Below are 23,470 nucleotides of genomic sequence, written 5' to 3'. Positions count from 1 at the left end.
AAGTAAAATGTTATTATTCATTATCCTTTCAGCCCCCTCCTTAGGAGTAGCAGAATTTTAGATTTACTGATTCTTCCTAAGTCTGTTTTATTTTATTAACTTATTTAGAGACAGTGTCTTGCTCTGTTGCCCAGGCTGGAGTAGAGTGGCACAATCACAGCTCACTGCAGCCTTGAATCCCTGGACTCAGGGCCTCCCCCGTCAGCCTCCTGAGCAGCTAAGACTAGAGGCATGCTCTACCATGCCCAGCTAATTTTTTTTTTTTTTTTTTTTTTTTTTTAGAAATAGGGTCTCACTATGTTGCCCAGGCTGGTCTTGAACTCCTGGCCTCAACCCATCCTCCTGCCTTGGCCTCCCAAAACTCTGGGACAAGTGTGAGCCACTGCACCTGGTCCCCTAAGCCTTCCAATACATAGACACATCTGCATTCACGAAAAGTATATGGAATTGCTCTGTGTATGCTTCTAAAAATGTATATATACAAGCATCGTCTTTGCATTGTTCATCAACTTGCTTTGCTTGCTCACCGTCATGCCTTTTCAGGTCGTGGATACACACATCCCTCTCTCTTTCTGTCAGCTGCACTCTCTTTAACCTCTCTTCTCCAACTGATCCCTCCTGCAGGTTTAGAGGACCCCTCCTGCAGAAGCCCGTGTAGCTGGGTCAGGGCCCTCGTTTATCTCATTATCACTCCGTATTGCTGCCAGCTGCAGACTCAGCCAACTCTCTGCTCACCGTCCTGCATACAGGAGGTGACTGGATGGGGACAGGGCAGGGGGCAGCCTGCTCAGGCCTCTCATTCCTTTCCACTAGCTGGAACCCCTGCCTCATCCATCCCCACCTCCGGGCTCTGCTGGTCCTGGGGTGTGAAGCACAGGGCAGTGTATGCTCTCTTGAGATGTTGAGGGAAGGGAAGAATCTTAGCAGTCCCCTGTGGCTTACCCTCATTCATTCATTCATTCATTCAGCACATGTCTCTGGGGGAACGCAGCCATGCAGCCACATATGGCTACCCCAGAGTCACATAGCTGCCAAGATAAGAGCTACCAAGGAGAAGGGGAGTCCATAGAATAGGTGGATCTGCCCCAGCAGAGAGCTTGGGGAGGGCTTCCCTGCGGAACAGGAGGTAAACCTGGAAGCGGAAGAGAAGCAGTGAAAAGGGGTGGGAGGGGCATTCTGGGCAAGAGGAATGGCACAGGGAAGGGCCGTGCGGCCTGGCACAGTGTGGAAACAAGACAGTGACAGGCATATGTTGATGTTGTGCAGGGCGCCAGCTCCCAGGGCCTAAGAGCAAAGGGAGTTCTAGGGCAGAGGTTAAGCAGCTGGAGGTATGGTCAGATTTACATATTGTAAGGAGCTCCCTGGCTGCCATGGGGAGAAGGGACTGGAGCACTTGAGTGGAAGAAGGAACAGTGAAGAGGGGCTAGAGGCCTGCTGGGCTGCTGGCTCTGCAGGCAGGGAGAAGTGGGGATCCATTTAAAGGGAAAAGGCCCGGGTGCAGTGGCTCATGGCTATAACCCCAGTGCTTTGGGAGGCTAAGTCAAGAGGCTCGCTTGAGCCCAGGAGTTCAGGACCAGAGTGGGCAGTATAGTGAGACCCCATCTCTACAAAAAATTATTAAATTAGCAGGGCATGGTGGTGTGCACACGTGCAGTCCCAACTACCTGGGAGGCTGAGGCACGAGGATTGCTTGAGCCCAGTAGTTCGAGGCTACAGTGAGCTATGATCGCACCACTGCACTCCAATCTGGGTGATACAGTGACAGCCTGTCTCTAAAGAATAACGAAAGAACACTAAAAAAAAAAAAAAAGTAGGTTGGGGTAGGGAAGGGCAGCACTGGGACCTGAAGAAAGCTCTGTCCCACCCGGAGGCAGAAAGGGGTACCGGGTGGCCTCCCGGGTTCCAGAGGCTGTAGCACAGCAACCCATCAGAAGCCGGGGGAGCAAAGACCAGAGGCCATTTCCCCATTTGCTCCCAAGACAGGCCGGGGCAGGTAGGCCGGGAGGGTGGAAGGTGGTGCCAGCAACACTGGCACAGCCCTGCCAGGAGCACAGAACAGCTGCACGCTGGGAAGCCGGGGTTCTCTTCCCTGGACGAGAAGCCTTGGAAGCTCTCTAAAGCAGCTTCTCCCCCAGATCCTCCACTCCCAGGGCCTCCCCCCACCACACCCTTAGGGTGTTGCCTAAAGGGTGTAGAGAGAGCTGTGTCTCTCCCCCAAAATACCCTTTCCCCAAATGATCCCCCCCGACAATGCCTGAAATGCTACCATTAGCAGCTGTTCCTCCAGGTAAGCTCAGCGCTGTCCTGAATCGAATTTATCCAGTCTCATTCCTTCTTCCAAGAGAACTGGGCAAGGGATGAGGGGGCAAAGCCAGAAGGAAAAGAGGTAGAGTGGGTTGCTGGGGGTGGAGGCAGTGAGCACAAACACCAATGACTCTACCATCTGGCATGGAGCAGTCCCCAGGCACAGGTGCTGCCAGTTCCAGGTACGGGTGGGGAGGCCTCATTTGCTTCCCGCCCCCCACCCGCCCATGTAACATCCATGGCCTTGCTGGGCTCACAGTATGTGCCTGGGAAACGGCGGGGCGGCTCTCTCTAAGCCGTCACCCACATGGGCCCTCTCCCAAATCGATGAGGCATTCCTACCGTCACTGACCAATGGGTGCATGCTTGAGTCAGCTCCCTGGTCAGCTCTGGGCTTGGCTCAGTCATGAATCTTTTTTCTTTCTTTTTTTTTTTTTTCAGATGGAGTCTTGCTCTGTCTCCCAGGCTGGAGTACAGTGGTGTGACTCACTGCAATCTCTGCCTCCCAGGTTCAAGTGATTCTCCTGCCTAGCCTCCCCAGTAGCTGGGATTACAGGTGCCCGCCACCACACCCAACTAATTTTTAATATTTATTTTTGTAGAGGTGGGGTTTCACCATGTTGGCCAGGCTAGTCCTAAACTCCTGTCCTCAAGTGATCTGTCCACCTTAGCCTCTCAGAGAGCTGGAATTACAGGCGTGAGCTACCGTGCCCGGCCCGCTGTGACTCTTTTTTTTGAGACGGAGTCTCGCTCTGTCAGGCTGGAGTGCAGTGGCACACTTTCGGCTCACTGCAAGCTCCGCCTCTGGGTTCATGCCATTCTCCTGCCTCAGCCTCCCAAGTAGCTGGGACTACAGGCGCCTGCCACCACGCCTGGCTCATTTTTTGTATTTTTAGTAGAGATGGGATTTCACCATGTTAGCCAGGATGGTCTCGATCTCCTGACCTCGTGATCCACCTGCCTCGGCCTCCCAAAGTGGTGGGATTACAGGTGTGAGCCACTGCGCCCGGCCCTCTCTCTCTCTTAGAAACAAGAGTCTTGCTCTGTTGCCCAGGCTCTGGAGTACAGTGGCATGATCATGGCTCACTGCAGCCTCAACCTCCTGGGTTTAAGAAATCCTCCCACCTCAGCCTCCTAAGTAGCTGGTACTACAGGCATGTGCCACGAAGCCAAGCCAATTTTTAAAATTTTTTTGTAGCGACAGGGTCACATTATGTTGCCTAGGCCAGTCTCAAACCCCTGGGTTCAAGCAATCATCCCACATCAGCCTCCCAAAGTGCTGGAATTATAAGTATGAGTCACTGTGCCTATCCAAAATTTCATGACAATTTCAAAATTCATCTAGAAAAATTAATGTGTGAGAATAGGCAAAACAATTTTTTAAGTGGTGAACTTTCTCTACCAGATAGGTATTAAAACATTTAATAGGTCTACAGTAATTAAAATACAACCGTTGTAACACAGGAACACAAAGTAAGTCAAAGAAACACAAAGGGCACAAAACTAGTCGAAGTATGAATGGCAATTTAATATATGATAAAAGTAGAATATCCACAATATTCTTTAGTGTTAAAAACAAATATTTCAGTGTTTACTTATTAACTAGAACTATGTCTGCTAAGAAGGAGGTATAAGTTGTGGGCAAGTTCACAAAGAAATCATCAGCTGATTTTCATTTCAACCCTCCAGAACCCATCTGAAACAACCAGACCTCTAAAGTGTGCTCTAGCCTCAATGGGGTATGTGAAGCCGTGCAAAGATGTCCACAGTAGGCTTTACAATACAATTGGATATAAGTTGGAGGAAGAAAAAGGACATGGGGTGGTGGTAATAATTTGCAATATTTTTCAGCTGAAATCAAGTGAAGTTGCCTCTCTATAAAAGTCACAGTACTGTCACAACATCTGATACTTTTAACTCGGGTAAAATTTGTGCTGCTGCTGATGTTAAATTAATACTTTATATTTATTTCTTTTTAAAAATAGGTGAGTTAATTGGAATGTCAGGAATATTTACTCTGGCCATTGTGGGACTTCTTTTAAATTCTACAAGTTTTAAAGCAGGAGTTGAAGCACTTCTTGAGTAAGTGGCTAGCATATTTTCACTTTATTTCATACACTGGAATGTATAATATTATAATAGTAACAGTATCTACATCTACATGGCCAAAGTAAGATTTGCAAAGACTTGAAAGCTACCTAACTAAAAACCTTTCCTAGATTTTATTTTTTCTTGCCAGTGTCTTTGAATCCTCCAATTTAAAGCAAATTCGTAACCTTACCTTGAGTCCAAGTTGGTTCTCTTTCCCCACTAATTCCTCAAGTCTCTGATTATCTCCTCAGTAATTTCCCATGTAAAATCTTGTACCCACTAGTAGGAGGGTTCCAAAAGTGCAGTAATCGAGAAGTAATATTTTAATATTTTAACGCAATATTTTAAAATTGAGTTTAAGTTGAACGTAATGCAAAAATATAATCTAAAGATCAGTATTTTAAGGACAATGAGGTGCTGTGTAAAGCAAATCAGAAGAGGAAGCTGGGGCATTTGAAGAGGATTAGTAGTGTTATAAAAGAAAGTATGACCAAACTAAATGTAAGCAAGACTAAGGTTGGAAAAGTGCAAATTGTGCCTTGCTCAAGGGCACTCAGCTGAGGGGTGAGTAGTTATCAGCCAAAAGGAAGAGCACTTTCTGTAATGCTTCGATACGTAGAGTGGAAACTTGACCTGAACAACATAATGACAACGTATGTGTTAACAAAGACCCTGAAAGTAAACCATGATTTTTAGAGTTTTGGGACAACGTTATAGAAGACAGAATTAATTCTGATGTAAGAAGTTTAAAAGATATAGGGTCTTATAGGATTCTGGAGCACTTCAATAAAATTCCATGCCAACTACAATGGAAGTGAATTGTACTTACACTTAGGCAAAATTAAATGGACCACAGTTGAGGGAAGAATTTAAAATGCTACACAAGTGTTAGCTATATATATGGGGAATTATTCTGAAGGTTTTCCTCTCCTTCTTTCTCCAACTGTAAGCTGGATCTTCAACTATATTACTTATATTTATTCTTCATTCCTTGTAAGTTGTGATGTCTTTCTTGCCTGCGTTCCTAGTACTATTGAGCCTACAATTGAAATAGGTGATCTCTCTGTACCTCATATTGATTTCTAAATCATTCTATCTCCCACTTCCTTAAAAGAATCCAATTTAGAAGCCCGTGCCATCAGAATATACCACCTGCCTCTTGGTTGTGATTATCTATAGACTTCTAACTCACATTCTCCATTTTGTGAAGATTTTAGTTTCTGTCTCACTGTGAGTCTCCAATATTACTCTATCACCATTCTTAGTGATGTCAATATTCATACAGTTAATCCTTTACTCCCTCATCTTCCAATTCCTGTATCTTCTCTCCTTGTATAAGTATGTCCACCACTCCTCTTTAACCACCCACTCCCACAGTTGTACAAATAACTACTTCATAAACACAGTTGCAAGAATCTTACTGTCTAAAATATGGCACGTACCAACTTCTACTCTTGAAGATAGTGGAAATCTAAGATAATAGTGTTAAATTCTACCAACATCTCAAAACAACCTGTAACAGGTCCATGTTAACTCTTAAACAGAGAAGGTGTACCATCTCCCAGCTTTTCACTGTATGCCCTCTAGTACCTAAATTCTAACAATTCTGCAACCATACTGAGACTCAAATCCATTGATTCTGTCATCTTTTACTGACCCTCACCTATCCCATATTTTCAATTCCTCTTTATCCAGGTCATTTCTTTTGTGTAAAATAATTTAATAACTTTTCATCATTTTCAGCTAAAAGTCAAAGTTGTTTGTAAATGTTTTATTCATTTTTTGATAATTATTAGCACAATGATTCACATAGATAAACCCTGTAATCAAGATGTCAAATTAATCAATTATAAATATTTTTAATTTTTTCTGAATAATGCAGATTCTGGAATTTTCTATCTCATGTTGCTTTTCTCATGGTGTTTACTTTCTTTGGACTTCTAATTCCTGCACATACATATTTGTATATAAAATTTGTTGATATATACTATTCATTAAATATCTACTTCACACTGATTGTTTTAAGGTAAGAATATCATTAAAATTTTTCTATTTATAGATAATTGAGTAAGTTTAAAGATCATCTTTTAAATAACACAAAGATTTTGTACCTTAGATTGAAAAATTGACTCAAACTTTCCAAGGATCATCAGCAAATAAATGCTTAGTCATTTTTTTTTTTTGGCTTTTAACTAAATTTCAAAGCAATGCAAACTCTGTTTATTTTTAATTAGAAACAAACACAATTAACATTTAACATATTTTGTCCAATGTTTTTGTAATGACATTTCATGAAATTAAATACCTCTTATAAATAAAAATCTTGTTTTTGCTCAATATTATATAGCAAACAATTTTCTATTAATTAAAAACTACAGTTAGAAATTGCTTTTTAAAAATCATAGGGAAGCCCTCTTTGTAAACGTCTTTTTTTCTCAAATAATTTTTGTAGTTTCTTTTTCCACTGTTAAGAAGTAGAAAAAAGTCTGTTCATGTAGCTGAAAAGGAGATAGCATAGAGTGGGAAAAACCATCATAACTAGAGTCTCATAGTTCTTTAATCTCCATCACTCAAATGGTTAACATTCTGCTTCCATCTAGTTGAATTGTTGAAGTCAAGGCAGCTAGTGCCAACTAAAACAAAATTATTTCCCAAATTATCAGATCAAATTAGTGTAAAACATAGGTATGATATATGACCGAGGGAAAAAAAAATCTGGCAAATAGTGGACCAATTCAGCAAGGTTAAAATCTATAAACAAAAAGAAACAGAGAGCATTTTTCCCTTCTTATTCATTAGATTTGTTTTTATTTGGGGTGGGGATTCAGAATTTACACACAACACATCTTGAACTTTTTTTTTTCCTCCTGAAGGAGCATCACTCAAGGATGATGTAAAGTTACTATGCTACTCACCTAATAGAAAGAAACAAAGAATACCATTCTCTTGGCATGTCTCTACCTGCTGCCTTTCTTTAGTGTCATGTCAACAGTGTGTGAAAGATGTCTCATTTGTTTGAGAGTTACGAATTCTACAGGGAATAGATTAGAGTAGAAAGAAATGGAAAGAAACTCCTATGAAAGAATAACTTTCTAAAAATTGCTTTGTCTTTTAGACTTCTGACCCTTCTGTTAATGAGCCCTGTTTTGTCTCGAGTTGGTCATGAGTTCAGCTGGCGCTGGGTATTCACAATGGTCTGGAGTGAAACGAAAGGGATGCCTAATATAAACATGGCCCTTCTGTTTGCCTACTCTGATCTTTATTTTGGATCTGACAAAGAAAAATCTCAAGTAAAGAAAGCTGTATTTTCTTATTTGAATATGGTATACAACTATTGCTGTGTATATAAAATATATTTTTTGTAGTGAGGTAGCTCAACTTCACTTGGGATGTAGGAGTGATTTAGCTATGATGGCAAGATTGGGGAGAGGAGGAACAACTGGCAACTTTCCTTCACCCCATTCTAGTTTAGGAATTCCTAAGTTTCTTCATACCCTAAAAATAGGTTTATTACAAAGATCAAAGTAATTCAAACTTATCAATCATTTAAAATAGTATCTGATACAAAATGTGCACTCAATAATGTTTTAATTATTTATTGCACTCAAGAGAAGTGGAAACTTTCTTATGATTGGCCCTGTTGCCTTCTGTAACTTTCTGAGGCCTCATTTAGTAATGCTATGAGCCAAAACATTTTAATTGTCAGGTAAAGCACTCTAAACAGTACCCTCAAGCTCTGCCTAGCAGAAAATACTGGGCATAATTCTTCTTCTACCATGTGTCTGGGCAAGATAATTACAAGGATCTCTATAAGAAAATTTCTATGCAGATATCACAGAGCATCTGATGCTTTTATCATCTGGATTTTTTTAAACAAAAATTCCAAGTGTATAAAGAGAAGTGGCAAGATAATCATTATGTGTCGACTTAAATAATATTCAGTCCAAATATTTAAAAATCTAATCTTTAAACTGCCTTTAAAATCAAAATTATCCAATATTGTATGACCTCTCCCTTCTATCTATTTCTACACACCCAAATAATCAAGATCAGTATCATCACCATACACCTGATCAGTGTGATGGCTACCCTTGTGCACAGATCTAGGTTCTGAAATTTTTAGCTTAGCTGCTATTTGCTGCGTGGACATCAGCAAGTTTTTAATTCCCACCTCACCTCAAGTATCAGTTTCCTTACTCCAAAACAGACTTAATAGTATCAATGGTTTGCTGGTAAATATTTAACAAGTAACTTAAGTGTTGAGGTGAGAGGAAGCCCTAATTTGCAGTATTTGTCCATTTCTGTTGTGTAATCACTTCCACCAACAGAACATCAGTCAGCTCACAAACTTCCTGAAATTGAATGATTAGCTCTCATGAGCTAGTAAGAGCCAGCCTAGCACACTACCGTCACAAAGCATTATTATGAGAAACAAAAAATGTACATAAAACGCTTGGCACATTGTTTAGCATATAGCAATTGTACAATAAATACAAGCTCTGATGATGAAATTATAGTGATGATATACTCTGCAGTAGTGTTTTAAAATAAAATTTTAGTAAATAAAATCATTTAGTAAAATATTCTCACTAGAAGTAACTCCTTGAGAAGAAAGTAGCACTCCTTTTCTCAATTTAATCTAGCGGAACCCTACCGTTAACTTAATACTTACCCAGAGACATTACAGTAAAGGGTTAAAGATACTAACATCAAAGACTTATTGCCTTTTTAATTCTGTCTCTACTACTCATAAGTTATGTTATATTGGGAAAGTCACAGTGCCCCAGCCTCCCATCTGTGTGATTGTACAGTATTGGTAATTACCTCACAAAATTGCAGTGAAGATTAAATAAGCCTGGTATATTGTATTATATGACTGTTTTATGTGTTAGCTCTTATTAATTTTAAACTATTTATCTAATTGAGTGGTCTTTTACCTAGAATGCAATGCGCTTTAGATTGATTTAGGAACTTTTAGAAAAAATATCAATGTCTGTAAAACTCTAGTCTTTACTGTGATGAATAGTGGATATCAGACTTACTTTCCATAGTAAACAATTACAAAAATGTTTAAAATATATGAAGCAACTGATTTGGGGTATTGGATAAGGGACATTGCCTGGTTAGATCCTTCAAGAAACAGAACACATAAGGAGAATTCACATTCACTCTGATCTTTCTTCAAAAATGTGGCACAGAGACGTGAGGGCCAAACAGGGTGCAGTAAACTTACTGAGTGGAAAACATGTGTATGAGAGGTTAGGGCTACCTAAGTAGCTAGAATTTGGGGAGGCAGGGTATCATGGAGGGAAGAATTGTATAGAAAAAGGAGCACCAGAAATTTAAATTTCCTTGGATCATTACTTCAATACTAATCATAATAAGCAGAGATTTTGGAGGAGGAGCAGCAGAACAGAGCTGCTTGGGAGCTTTTGGCTGAATGGATATTGTAAAGGCCACACAGCTCTGGCAGATACTGGAGTTCTGACTAGCCATAGTGTATACCTCACTGAAAACCACACAGGTTAAGTTGTGAATCCAGAAAGACCATGTCTTAGAAATAAGAAGTATGCCCTAGGCCAGGCGTGGTGGCTCACGCCTGTAATCCCAGCACTTTGGGAGGCCGAGGCGGGTGGATCATGAGGTCAAGAGATCGAGACCATCCTGGCCAATATGGTGAAACCCCTTCTCTACTAAAAATACAAAAAAATAGCAGGGCATGGTGGCGGGTGCCTGTAGTCTCAGCCACTCGGGAGGCTGAGGCAGGAGAATGGCGTGAACCCAGGAGTCAGAGCTTGCAGTGAGCAGAGATTGCGCCACTGCACTGCAGCCTGGACGACAGAGCGAGACTCCATCTCAAAAAAAAAAATAAAGAAAGAAAAAAAAGAAAAAAGAATTATGCCCTGAAGAAATGTGTATTTTAGACCTATTTGAAGAAAGACTAGAATCATACCTTAGAAAGATAATGTAATCTGCCAGTAAATTAACTGCCTGACACAAAACGAAACTCTTTACAGGAAGACAGTGTAATCAAGACTCTCAACAATGTAACATCCATAATACATAGCCTAAAATCAAATATTACTGTGCATGTGAAGAAGCAGGAAAATGTGGTCTATTACTAAGAGAAAAAATTGTTCAATAGAAACAGCCACCCAAAGATGACACAGATGTTGGAACTAGCAAAACTTTTAAAAATATACTCAAGTATCTAAAGAAAAAATGGATATAAGAAATGAAGATATGGGGTATTTCAGTGAAGAAATTGAAACTATAAAAAAATCTAAAGAAAAATTCTAGAAATAGGAAATATCCAAACTAAAAATTTTTGTTATCAGCTTAATGGCAGATTGGACTGTGCAGAAGAAAAAAAAATAAGTTTTAAGTTAATATGTTCTATAAGAGTGAGGAAGTATATGAAGCAAAAACTGATAAACCTAAAGGGAGAAATAGATAAATTATAATTGGACATTTTAATACTTCTCTATATAACTCAACAAATTATAGAACAACTAGACAGAAAATCAGCAAAGATATGAAAGAATTGAAATCATCATCGACCAATAGGATCCAATTGATATTTACGGAAATTATATCAATTGATGCAGAAAAAGCATTTTACAAAATGTAAAATTCATTCATGATAAAAACTTCAAAACATAAGAATAGAAGGGAATTTTCTAATGTTGATAGAGAACATCTGTAAAAAGTCTATAGGTAACAACATAATTAATAGTGAAAGACTTTTCCCTTTAAGATTTGGAACAATGTGAAAGTGTCTACTTTGTCTTTTTTTAAAACTTTTATTTTAGGTTCAGGGGTACATGTTCTGGTTTGTTATGTGGGTAAATTGCGTGTCATGGAAGTTTGGTGTACAGATTATTTCACCCAGGAAATAAACATAGTACCTGATAGATATTTTTTCCATTCTCACCCTCCTGCCAACCTCCACTCTCAAGTAAGCCCAGTGTCTGTTGTTTTCTTCCTTGTGTCCATATGTACTCAATGTTTAGCTCCCACTTATAAGTGTGATATATGGTATTTGGCTTTCTGTTCTTGTGTTAGTTCACTTAGGATAATGACCTCCACCTCCATCCATGTTGCTGCAGAGGACACAAGGACATGGTCTTGGTTTTTGTTTTTTACTTTTGTGTTTTCGTTTTTGTTGTTGTTGTTTTGTTTGTTTGTTTTTGTGTTTTTAGAAAACCTTTTATTTTAGGTTCAAGGGAACATATGTAGATTTGCTACATAGGTAAACTCACGTCACAGGGGTTTGTTGTACAGAATATTTCATCACCCAGGTACTAAGCCTAGTACCCAATAGTTATTTTTCCGATCCTCTCCCTTCTTCCATCCTCCACCTTCAAGTAGTCTCCACTATCTGTTGTTCCCTTCTTTGTGTCCATATATTCTCATCATTTAGCTCCCACTTATAAGTAAGAACACCCAGTATTTGGTTTTCTGTTCCTGCGTTAGTTTACTAAAGATAATGGCCTCCAGCTCTGTTCATGCTCCTGCAAAGGACATGATCTCATTCTTTTATGTGGCTGCATAATATTCTGATATGGTTTGGCTCTGTGTCCCCATCCAAATCTCATGTTGAATTGTAATTCCCAATGTTAGGGGAGGAACCTGGTGACTGGATCATGGGGAAGGATTTCCCCCTTAACTGTTCTCATGGTAGTGAGCGAGTTCTCATTAGATCTGGTTGTTTAAAACTGTGTAGCACTTCCTCTTTCACTCTCTCTCTCTCCTGCTCTGCCATGTGAAGATTTTGCCTGCTTTTCCCCTTTGCCTTCTGCCATGATTGTAAGTTTCCTGAGTCCTCCCCAGCCATGCTTCCTGTATACCCTGCAGAACCATGAACCAATTAAACCTTTCTTCTTTATAAATTACCCAGTCTGGCCGGGTGTGGTGGCTCATGACTGTAATCTCAGCACTTCAGGAGGCTGAAGTGGGTGGATCATTTGAGGTTAGGAGTTTGAGACCAGCCCGGCCAACATGGTGAAACCCTGTCTCTACCAAAAATACAAAAATTAGCTTGTGTGGTGGTGCGCACCTGTAATCCCAGATACACAGGAGGCTGATACATGAGAATCTCTTGAACCCTGAAGGCGGAGGTTGCAGTGAGCCGAGATTGCACTGTTGCATTCCAGTCTGGGCGACAGAGTGAGACTCCATCTCAAAAACAAAAACAAAACAAAACAAAAAACCCAAACAAACAAACAAAAACACCCAATCTCAGGTAGTTCTTGATAGCAGTGTGAGAATGGGCTAATACATATTCTGTGGTGTATATGTACATTTTCTTTATCCAATCTGCCATGGTGGGCATTTAGGTTAATTCCATATCTTTGCTATTTGTGAACAGTGCTCCAATGAGCATAGGCATGCATGTGTCTTTATGGTAGAACAATTTATATTCCTTTGGGTATGTACACAGGAATGGGATTGCTGGGTCAAATGGTAATTCTGATTTTAGCTCTTTGAAGAATTGCCACACTACTTTCCGCAACGATTGTACTAACTTACACTCCCACTAACTGTATAAGTGTTCAGTTTTCTCTGCAATCTTGCCAGCATTTGTTATTTCTTCACTTTTTAATAAGAGCTATTCTGACTGGTGTGAGATGGTATCTCATTACGGTTTTGATTTGCTTGGCTCTAATGATCAATGATACTGAGTTTTTTAAAATATGCTTGTTAGCTTCATGTATGTCTTCTTTTGAAAAGTGTCTGCTCATGTCCTTTACCCACTTTTAATGAGGTTGTTTGTTTTCTTGTAGATTTGTTTAAGTTCTTTATAAATGCTGCATATTAGACTTTTGTCAGTTGCATAGTTGGCAAATATTTTCTCCCATTCTGTAGGTTTTATATTTACTCTGTTGATAGTTTCTTTTGCTGTGCAGAAGCTCTTACGTTTAGTGAGATCAATTTATTAAGTTTTGCTCTTGTTGTGATTGCTTTTGGCATCTTTGTCATGAAATCTTTGTCAGTATGTCCAGCATGGTATTGCCTAGGTTGTCTTCCAGAGTTTTTATAGTTTTGAGTCTTACATTTAAGTTTTTAATCTATCTTGAGTTGAATTTTTTTAAGTAGTGTAAGGAAGGGGTCCAGTTTCAACCTTCTGTATATGGCTAGCTAGTTATTCCAAAACCATTTATTGAATAGGGAGTCCTTTCCCTATTGCTTCTTTTTGACAGCCTTGTCAAAGATAAGATAGTTGTAGGTGTGCAGCCTTATTTCTGGACCCTCTCTTCTACTCTGTTGGTATACATGTCTGTTTTTGTACCAGCACCCATGCAGTTTTGATTACTGTAGCCCTGTTGGACATTTTGAAGTCGGGTAATGTGATGCCTCCAACTTTGTTCTTTCTGCTTAGTGTACCTTGGCTATTTGAGCTCTTTTTGGTTCCATATGAATTTTAAAATAGATTTTTCTAGTTCTGTGAATGTCATTGTTAGTTTGATAGGAATAGCATTGAATTTGTAAATTCTTTGAGGCAGTATGGCCATTTTAATTATATTGATTCTTCCTATCCATGAACATGGATTATTTTCCATTTGTTTGTGTCATCTCTGATTTCACTGGGCAGTATTTTGTAATTCTCATTGTAGAGATTTTTTACCACACTGGTTAGCTATATTCTTAGGTATTATTTGGGCAATTATGAATGGGACTGCATTCCTGATTTGGCTCTTGGCTTGATTGTTGGTGGTGCATAAGAATGCTGATGAATTTTGTATGATGATTTTATATCCTGAAACTTTGCTGAAGCTGTTTACCAGTTGATGGAGCCTTTGGGCCAACTATGAGGTTTTCTAGATACAGAATCATGTTTTCTGCCAATAAGGATAATTTGACTTCTTCTTTTCCTATTTGGATGCACTTTATTTCTTTCTCTTGCCTGATTGATCTGGCTAGGACTTCCAATACTATAATGAGTAGGACTGGTGAGAGAGGGCATCCTTGTCTTGTGCCAGTATTCAAAAAGAATGCATCCAGCCTTCGCCTACTCAGTATGATACTGGCTGTGGGTTTGTCATAAAGGGCTCTTATTATTTTGAGGTATGGTCCTTTGATACCTAGTATATTGAGAGTTTTTAACAGGAAGAATTGTTGAATTTTATTGAAGTCTTTTCTGCATCTATGGAGATCTTCATATAATTTGTCTTAACTTCTGTTCTGATCAATCACATTTATTTATTTGCATATATTGAACCAACCTTGCATCCCAATCAAGACTACTTGATTGTGGTGGATTAGCTTTTTCATGTGCTGCTGGATTTCGGTTTACTAGTATTTTGTTGAGGATTTTTGCATCAATGTTCATCAAGACTATTGGTCTTAAGTTTTCTTTTTTTTGTTTCTCTGCCAGGTTTTGGTATTAGGATGATGCTAGCCTCATAGAATGATTTGGGGAGGAGTTTTTCCTCCTTGGTGTTTTGGAATAGTTTAAGAAGAAATGGTACCAACTCTTCTTTGTGTATCTGGTAGAGTTAGGCTGTAAATTTGTCTGGTCCATGGCTTTTTTTGGTTGGTCTATTTGTTACTGATTCAATTTGGGAACTCATTACTGGCCTGTTCAGGGAAACGCTTTCTTCTTGGTTGAGGCTTGGAAAGATATATGTGTCTAGGAACTTATCCATCTCTTCTAGGTTTTCCAGTTTGTGTGCATAGGGGTGTTCATAGTAGTCTGTGATGGTTATTTGTATTTTTGTGGGGTCAGTGGTAGCGTACCCTTTGTCATTTCTAATTGTGCTTGTTTGAATGTTCTCTTTTCTTCCTTATTAGTCTAGCTATCAGCTTATCTGTCTTAGTAATTTTTTCAAAAATAAAAAGAACCACTGGATTCATTGATCTTTTGAACAATTTTTTTTGTGTGTTTTGATCTTCTCAGTTCAGCTCTGATTTTGCTTATTTCTTATCTTCTGCTAGCTTTGGGGTTAGTTTACTCTTGCTTCTCTAGTTCTTTTGGTTGTGATTTTAGGTTGTTAACTTGAGATCTTTCTTTTTGATGCAGGCATTTAGTGATATAAATTTCTCTCTTGACATTGCCTTAGCTGTGTCCCAGACATTCTGGTATGTTGTCTTTTTGTTCCTATTAGTTTTGAAGAACTTCTTGATTTCTGCCTTTATTTTATTATTTATTATGAGTTTTATTTACCCAAAAACTCATTAAGAAGCAGGTTGTTTAATTTCCATATAATTGGGTGGTTCTGAGTAATTTTTTAGCCTTAATTTCTGTTTTTATTGTGCTGTGATCTAGAAGTGTTTATGGTATGATTTTGTTCTGTTGCATTTGCTGAGGATTGTTTTATGTTTGATTATGTGGTTGATTTTAGACTATTTACCATGTGGTGATGAGAAGAATGTATACTCTGCTGTTTTTTGATGGAGAGTTCTATAGAGGTCCATAAGATCCATTTGGTCCAATGCTGAGTTCAGATCCTGAATATCTTTGTTCATTTTCTGCCTTAACGATATGTTTACTACTGTCCGTGGAGTGTGGAAGTCTCCCACTATTATTATGTGGGAGTATAAGTCTCTTTGTAGGTCTCTAAGAACTTGCTTTATGAATCTCAGTGCTCCTCTGTTTGGTGCATTAATATTTAGTATAGTTAGGTCTTCTTATTGAATTGAACCCTTTACCATTGGTGTAATGCCCTTCTTTGTGTTTTTAAAAACTTTGTTGTTTTAAAGTCTGTTTTGTCTGCAAATAGGATTGTTTAACTCCTGCTTTTTTTTGTTTTCCATTTGCTTGGAAAATATTTTATTTTGAGCTTATGGGTGTCACTGCAGATGAGAAGGGTCTCTTAAAGACAGCACACCATTGGCTCTTGGTTCTTTATCCAGCTTGCTGCTCTCCATCTTTTAAATGGGATATTTAGCCCATTTACAGTCAAGGTTATTATTGATATGTGTGGATTTGATCATGCTATTGTGTTGTTAACTGGTTATTATGTCAGTTTGTTTGTATAGTTGCTTTATTATGTCACTAGTCTGTGTATTTATTTGTGTTTTTGTGTAGGCTGGCAGTGATGTTTCCTTTCTATATTTAGTGCTTCTTTCCAGATCTCTTCTGAGGCAGATCTGTTGGTAACCAACTCCTTCAGTATTTGCTTATCTGAAATAAAAAAAAATCGTATTTGATGTTCACTTAGGAAGCTTAGTTTGGCTGGATATGAAATTATTGGTTGAAGATTTCTTGTTTAAGGATGTTGAATATAAGCCCCCAGTCACTTCTGCTTGTAGGGTTTCTACTGTTAGCCTGATGGGGTTCCTTTTGTAGGTGACCTGCCCTTTCTCTCTAGTTGCCTTTAATTTTCTTTTCTTCATTTTGACATTGCAAAATCTGATGATTGTGTGTCTTGAGGATGATCTTCTTGCATAGAATCTTGCAAGGGTTCTCTGTATTTCCTGAATTTGACTGTTGGCCTCTCTAGCAAGTTTGGAGAAGTTTCGTGAACAATTTGCTGAAATATGTCTTTTAAGTTGTTTGCTTTCTCCTCATTCCTTGCAGGGATGCCAATATTTTGTAGTTTTACCTCTTTACATAATCCCATATTTTTCAGAAGTTTTGTTTAACCTTTTTCATTTTTTTTCATTTTTGTCTGACTGTCTTATTTCATGGATCAAGTCTTCAAGTTCCAAGTTCCTCATCCTGATTTATTCTGCTGCTAATACTGGAGATCGCCTTGTGGAATTTTTGTAGTGTGTTTTTTAGCTCTATCAGATTAGATCTGTGTATCATTTATTGTGATTCTTAGCTTCCTTGGATTGGTTTTGCCATTCTTCTGAATCTTGATGATATTCATTACTATCCATATTCTGAATTCTATTTCTGTTATCTCAGCCAACTCACCCTGGTTAAGAATCCATGTTGGAGAACCAGAGTGGTCATTTGGAGGACATAAGACACTCTAGCCATTTGAGTGGACAGAGTTGTTACATTGATTCTTTCTCATCTCTGTGTTTGGGTGTCCCTTTAACTGTGGTGCAGATTGAGTGCAGTCAGCAGACTTCTTTTCTGAATGTTTTCACTGGGCCAAGGCTTTGTGCAGAGTCTTTATTTGTAAATGACTTCTTGTCTTTGGTTTCACAGGGGGTATATGTTAGTGAGGTATTTTTGGTGTTGAAACTTTGGACTGTGAACCAGTAGGTGGTGGTTAGGTATTGTGGTCAGTTGGTGGGCTCTTGCTCGGTCACATGGCTCCCCTATATTTCTTCACAGTTGCAGCTATGCTCTCTGTCAATGACCTGAACATGTGGGCTCCTCTCCTACTTGAGTGCTGGCTGTAGATTACAAACTGGCACTCCAAGGCTGCCTACCACAGCTCTTGTGTGATCTCAGGTTTTATGTTTCTTCCTCAACTTGGAGGCAACAGTGGAAGGGACATTAGCAGTTGTTGTGGATGAAGGTCTTTTGCCTGTCTGCTGGGAGCTCCACCCCAGAGAGATGCAGGTGAGCAATCATTCAGTGCAATTGTCCAGAATAGGGTGTCTGTGCTGTGGGCCCAAGCTTAGTGAGGAGATATGGGCTTAGGGGCCCACATAAGAGTCTAGTTACTTTTTCATAAGGATGCTGTGGTATACTGGCAGTCATCTCCAGTCCCTAGTCTGCTCAGATTTTCCAGGACCTGAAGGTATCACTAGTGATGAAACAGAAAAATGGTGGCCTGCCCCTCCCTCTCCCTTTTGGAGCTCCAGCCAAGGGAGGTACAGACATTTTGCCAGCCTGAACACACCAGCAGGAGGTGGCTGGAGTCTCTAGTTGGTGGATCCCACCTAGTGAGGAGGAATGGGATCATGGACCCACTTAAAAAAGCAGTCTGGCCTCTTTTCCCAAGGGCAGCAGTGCTTTGCTGGCAGTTCATTCCAGTCCCTGGTCACCCTTGACTCTCTAAAGCCTGAAGGCAACAATGGCTAAGCCTACTAAACAGCAAAGATGGCAGTCCACTCCACCTTCTGAGAGCCCTGTCCCAGAGAGTTTTGAAATTGCTGCTGGCCAGAAAACACCAGCAGTAGTGGCTGGAGACCCCAGTCAGGGTGTCCCACCCAGTGAGAAGGATCAGAATCAGGAACCTGCATAAAAAGGCATTCTGGCTGCTTTTTCATAGAGCAGTTGTGCTGTTCTGGGGGTCTGTTTGAAGACTCTCCAAAGCCTAAAGGCCACAGTGGCTTAGGTTGAGAAGCAGCAAAGATGGTGGCCTATCTCTCCCTCTAGGTAGCCCCATCCCAGGGAGGCTGGAAATTGCTGCTGACCAGAAAATACTGGTGGGGGTGGTCATAGACTGTGGTCAGGAAATTCTGCCCAGTGAAGAGAACCAGGACCTGGGACCCATGTGAAAATGCAGTCTGGCTGTTCATCCATAGAGCTGCTGCACGGTTCTCCCCAGAACAGGGAGGACTTTTCCAGTCCCTAGTCACCTCAGAATCCCTGGAGCTCAAAGGCAACAATGGCTAAGCCTGTGTAACAGCAAAGATGGTGGCCCATCCCTCCCACAGGGACCTCCATCCCATGGAGGCCAGGAATCACTGCCACCTAGAAAATACTGGCTAGGGTGACTGGGGAGCCCAGGCTGCAGTCTGACATGCAGAGCTACATGAAATATTCACAGAGCAGCCACTCAGGCACATATGGAGCCCTGGGCACTTCAGATACCTGGGCTTCCCAGCAAAAATGGCAACAATTTGAGCGAAGTTGGGAGTTAGACCCCTGTTTATACCGCTAGGAAAGGAGATGATTCAGGGGGCTGACCCAAGAGTTGCAAAGTTCCATGGGAGAAGCATGCATACCCAGAATAACTCATTCACTCACCCACCCGGAGAGGACAAGCAGGACACTCATTCACTCACCCACCCGGAGAGGGACCTGCATAGAAAAGCAAGCCGGCTACTCTTCCATAGGGCAACTGCACTAAAGGCAACAATGACAAAGGCTGTGAAACAGCAAAGATGGCGGCTCGCACCTCCCTCTCAGAACTTGGTCTCAGGGAGGTGTAATGCTGCTACTGGTGGATGACTGAAGTTTCAAGCAGTGGGTCTTATCCCAGGAGGTGCCATGGCAGCGATGCCTGTAGACCATTGCTACTCATCTGCCCTGGATCACCTCCTTTCCTAGAGTATGTACAGGAGTCTAATCTCTGACTTTGCTGAAGTTGAAGCCACTTTTGCTGGGAACCCCAAGTATCTGAAGCACCTAGGGCTCCACCTGTGCCTGGATGGCTGCTCTGCTAAGACTCCATGTTAGATTGAAGGCCCTGATGGAGTGGGTTCACCAGGGGATCTCCTGACCTGAGGGTTGCAAAGATCCATGGGAGAAGAATGGGTGCCTGGAATCACTCACTCACACATCACTTCCCTGGGGTAAGGGAGGCTTCGCTGACTCTGTGTCACTCCTAGGTGGGTGGTCATCCTGCCTTGATTTTCCTTGTTTTCTGTGGGTCAAGTTTTTGCTTGACGAATCCCAATGTGTGTACCTGGATGTTTCAGCTGAAAGTGCTGTATTTACTCACCCCTTCTATTTCTCTCCATGATAGAGGTGCATACTAGCTGCTTCTGGCCAGCCATCTTGGTCAGTTTCCCAGTCTTGTTCTTTTTATGACTGCAGAGTATTCCATGGTGTATACGTGCCGCATTTTTTAAATCCAGTCTACAATTGATGGGCATTTTTCTTGATTTCATGTGTGTGCTCTTGTGAATAGTGCTGTGATGAACATACACATGCACATGTCTTTATGGTAGAACAATTTATATTCTCTTAGATATATACCCAGTAATGGGATTGCTGGGTCAAATGGTAGTTCTCAGTTCTTTGAGAAGTCACCAAACTTCTTTCCACTATGGCTGCCCTAATTTACATTTCCACCAGCAGTATATAAGTGTTCCTTTTTCTCTGCAAACTTGCCAGCACTTGTTATTTTTTTACTTTTTAGTAATAGCCAGTCTGACTGGCGTGAGGTGGTATCTCATTGTGGTTTTGATTTGCACTTCTCTGGTGATAGCAATTTTCACATGTTTCACATGTGTGTTGGCCATCTGTATGTCTACTTTCTTCTTTTGTGAGTTGTGAAAAACCATAGAAAACACCAGTGAAGCCAGAAGTTGTTTATTTGAAACAATAAAGAAGATTGATAGGTTGCTAGCTAGACTAATAAAGAATAAAAGAGACTATCCAAATAAACACAATCAGAAATGACTTAGAGGACATTACCACCAACCCCACAGAAACACAAGAATCCCTCAGAAACTGTTGTGAACACCTCTGCACACAAACTGGAAAACCTACAAGAAATAGACAAATTATTGGAAACATACAAACTCCTGAGATTAAACCAGGAATAAATTGAAACCCTGAACAGACAAATAATGAGTTCCAAACTTGATTTTGCAGCTAATAACCTACCAACCAAAAAAGCCCAAGCAAATTCATAGCTGAATTGTACTATATAGATAAAGAGCTGGTACCATTTCTACTAAAACTATTCCAAAAAATTGAGAATAGACTCCTCTCTAATTTATACTATGAGGCCAGCATCATCCTAATACCAAAACCTGGCAGAGACACAGCAGAAAAAAAACTTCGGGCAAATATCCTTGAAGAATACAGATGCGAAATCCTCAAAAAAATTATTTGGATGCCAGGTATACATACAAATAAGTAAATGTGATTCATCACATAAACAGAACTAAAAACTAAAACCATGTGATTACTTCAATAGGTGCAGAAAAGGCCTTTGATAAAATCCAACATTCTTTCATGTTCAAAACCCTTAAAAAACTAGATATTGAAGGAAGATGCCTCAAAATAAGAAGAGCCCTCTGTGACAAGCCCACAGTCAACATCATACAAAATCAGCAAAAGCTGGAAGCATTCCCCTTGAGAGCTGGAACAAAACAAGGATGCCCATTTTCACCATTCCTATTCAACACAGTTCTGAGAGTCCTAGCCAGAGCAATCAGGCAAGAGAAAGAAATAAAAGGCATCTAAATAAGAAGAGATTAAGTAAAACTATCTCTGTGTGCAGAAGATATGATTTTATACATAGAAAACTTTTTGCGAAATAGAGTTTGAAGAAAACTACTTTAATCTGATAGAAGGGATTTATTTAAAAAGAAAAACTTAAAAACTTAAAGATAAGTGACACTTAATGGTAGAATACTGAATACTTTCCCTTAAGTTTCAAATAAGGGCAAATATATCTGCTTTCTTCATTTTTATGGAACATTATGCTCAATGTCCTACCTCAGGCAATAGGGAGAAAAAAGGCACACAAATTGGTAGATACTAAATAACCAGTAGAATTAATAAGTGAATTTAGCAAAATCATGAAATTCATGTTCAGTATACAAAACTAAATTATATTTTTATATACTAGCAACAAACAAACAGAAAAATGAAATAAGGAACATAATAATAGCATCAAAAACATGACATAGTAACCAAAATAATGAAATACGTATGTATCAGTTATCATTTTCTATGGCTATGTAAAAAATTGTCCCAAAATTCAGTGGCTTGAAACAAGAAACATTTATTATCTCAGTTTCTGTGAGTCAGGAATCTGGGTGTAAATTAAGTGGGTGCCTCTCTGTTTCTCCCATAAACTTGCATTTAAGCATAAATTGGGGCTGCAGCCATCAACTGGGGCTACAGAATCTGCTTCTAAGATGACTTGTGTGGTTTTGTTGACAAGATTCAGTTGTTTGCAGGCAGTGAACCAAGGGCTTTAGTTTCTTGTTGATTCTTGGCCAGAAGCCTCCTTGTCATTTGGACCTCTCCATGGGTCAGCTAGCAATATTGTAGCTGGCTTCTCTCGGAATGACTAAGCAAGAGAGCTAGAGAGAGCAAACCCTCAAGACAGAAGCCACGGTCTTTCTTTAACCTAATTTTGAAAGTCACTTCCCAGTACTTCTTCATATTCTATTTATTAGAAGTGATTCAATAAGTCTAGTCCATATTTAAGATGACTAAGTATCTAATATCAGCAGTATATTTCAGTATATTTCAGTGTGTGAAATACACACACACACACTCAGTGTAAACTGAGTACCACTTTACATTTTCTCTTCCAGAGTGAGATGTATGCAGTATGTGGCCATGTTTGCTAACATATTCATTCTTGACAAAATTCTGAGATTATAAAATGTATATGGTTAATATTTGGGCTTGTGACCTGACTTCTAAGAGCTGCTTCTATCACAGAATTAGGTATTCACTTAACAAAGTAGAAATTTGAGCACAACCTTGTCCACAAGACATTTTAAATAAACATGTAGCCCGGTGTAGTTAGTAGGTGGATGGACACCACTTTCATAAGTTGAGCTTGAGTTCACTACTCACTTGTGCAGCTTAATATGCTGGGTAGGGACATTCCCCTATGGGTTGTCTTTATATCACCATCTTTCTAAGCCCAGAGATGTCATGACTGACAAGAAAAGTGATAGGATTGAGAAATGGGTGTCACTGCTTCATTTGGAACACATTGTTAACTATGGTTGAAAGATCAAATAAAAGAGTAGTTTTATGTTTCAACACAAGTCGCTGTAAGTAGTCCTTGATGTTTTTTTGATGGTATCAGCTGGAAAGCCTCAAATCTAAGAGGGCTTCCCACCCCAGATATAAAACAGATGTTGCCTGTTGCTGTGCTTATAAACGAAAAAGGAAGTTGAGGACACTTTTGCAAATGCCAGAATGTAAGATTCATTCAGTGTGCTCCCTGGGCCTCTAAAGCATGCATTGACAGGATTTGCTTACTTTCTAAAATTAGCTTCATTCAATGTTTATCATTCTCCTTTTCCTCTCTGAGAATGAACTCTGTATAAAATAAGCTTCTGCCTATTTGCATTTATCCTCCAAACCCAATCTAACAGGATGTTTTCCATTTAAAAATAAGAGAGGAAAAGACCAGAGTTTTTCAGGAGAAAAACTGGAGGAATATGGGGACGAAACCTCAGAAAGCAGCTATTCCAGCAGCTTCCTAGTTAAGAACCTCGATGCGGCCTCTAGTCTCTGTCTGTATTCTTCTGTATGTAACCTTCAGATTGTAAGCCCTTTTTATTTTTCTTTCTT

General features: G+C 39.9%; 1 protein-coding gene across 1 annotated transcript in view; it reads left to right on the top strand.

Moving 5' to 3' along the window:
- SLC9C1 (solute carrier family 9, subfamily C (Na+-transporting carboxylic acid decarboxylase), member 1) overlaps window positions 1-23,470 on the top strand; it is a 131,592-nt gene that overhangs the window by 21,020 nt on the left and 87,102 nt on the right. The window contains 3 exon segments of the mRNA XM_011932809.1: window positions 4,290-4,386; window positions 6,278-6,421; window positions 7,511-7,685. Coding sequence (XP_011788199.1) covers window positions 4,290-4,386; window positions 6,278-6,421; window positions 7,511-7,685 — 416 coding nt within the window.

The sequence above is a fragment of the Colobus angolensis genome, unplaced genomic scaffold (genome assembly GCF_000951035.1).
Source record: "Colobus angolensis palliatus isolate OR3802 unplaced genomic scaffold, Cang.pa_1.0 Scaffold98, whole genome shotgun sequence".
NCBI lineage: Eukaryota > Metazoa > Chordata > Mammalia > Primates > Cercopithecidae > Colobus > Colobus angolensis.
This window is presented reverse-complemented; position numbering and strand designations above follow the sequence as displayed.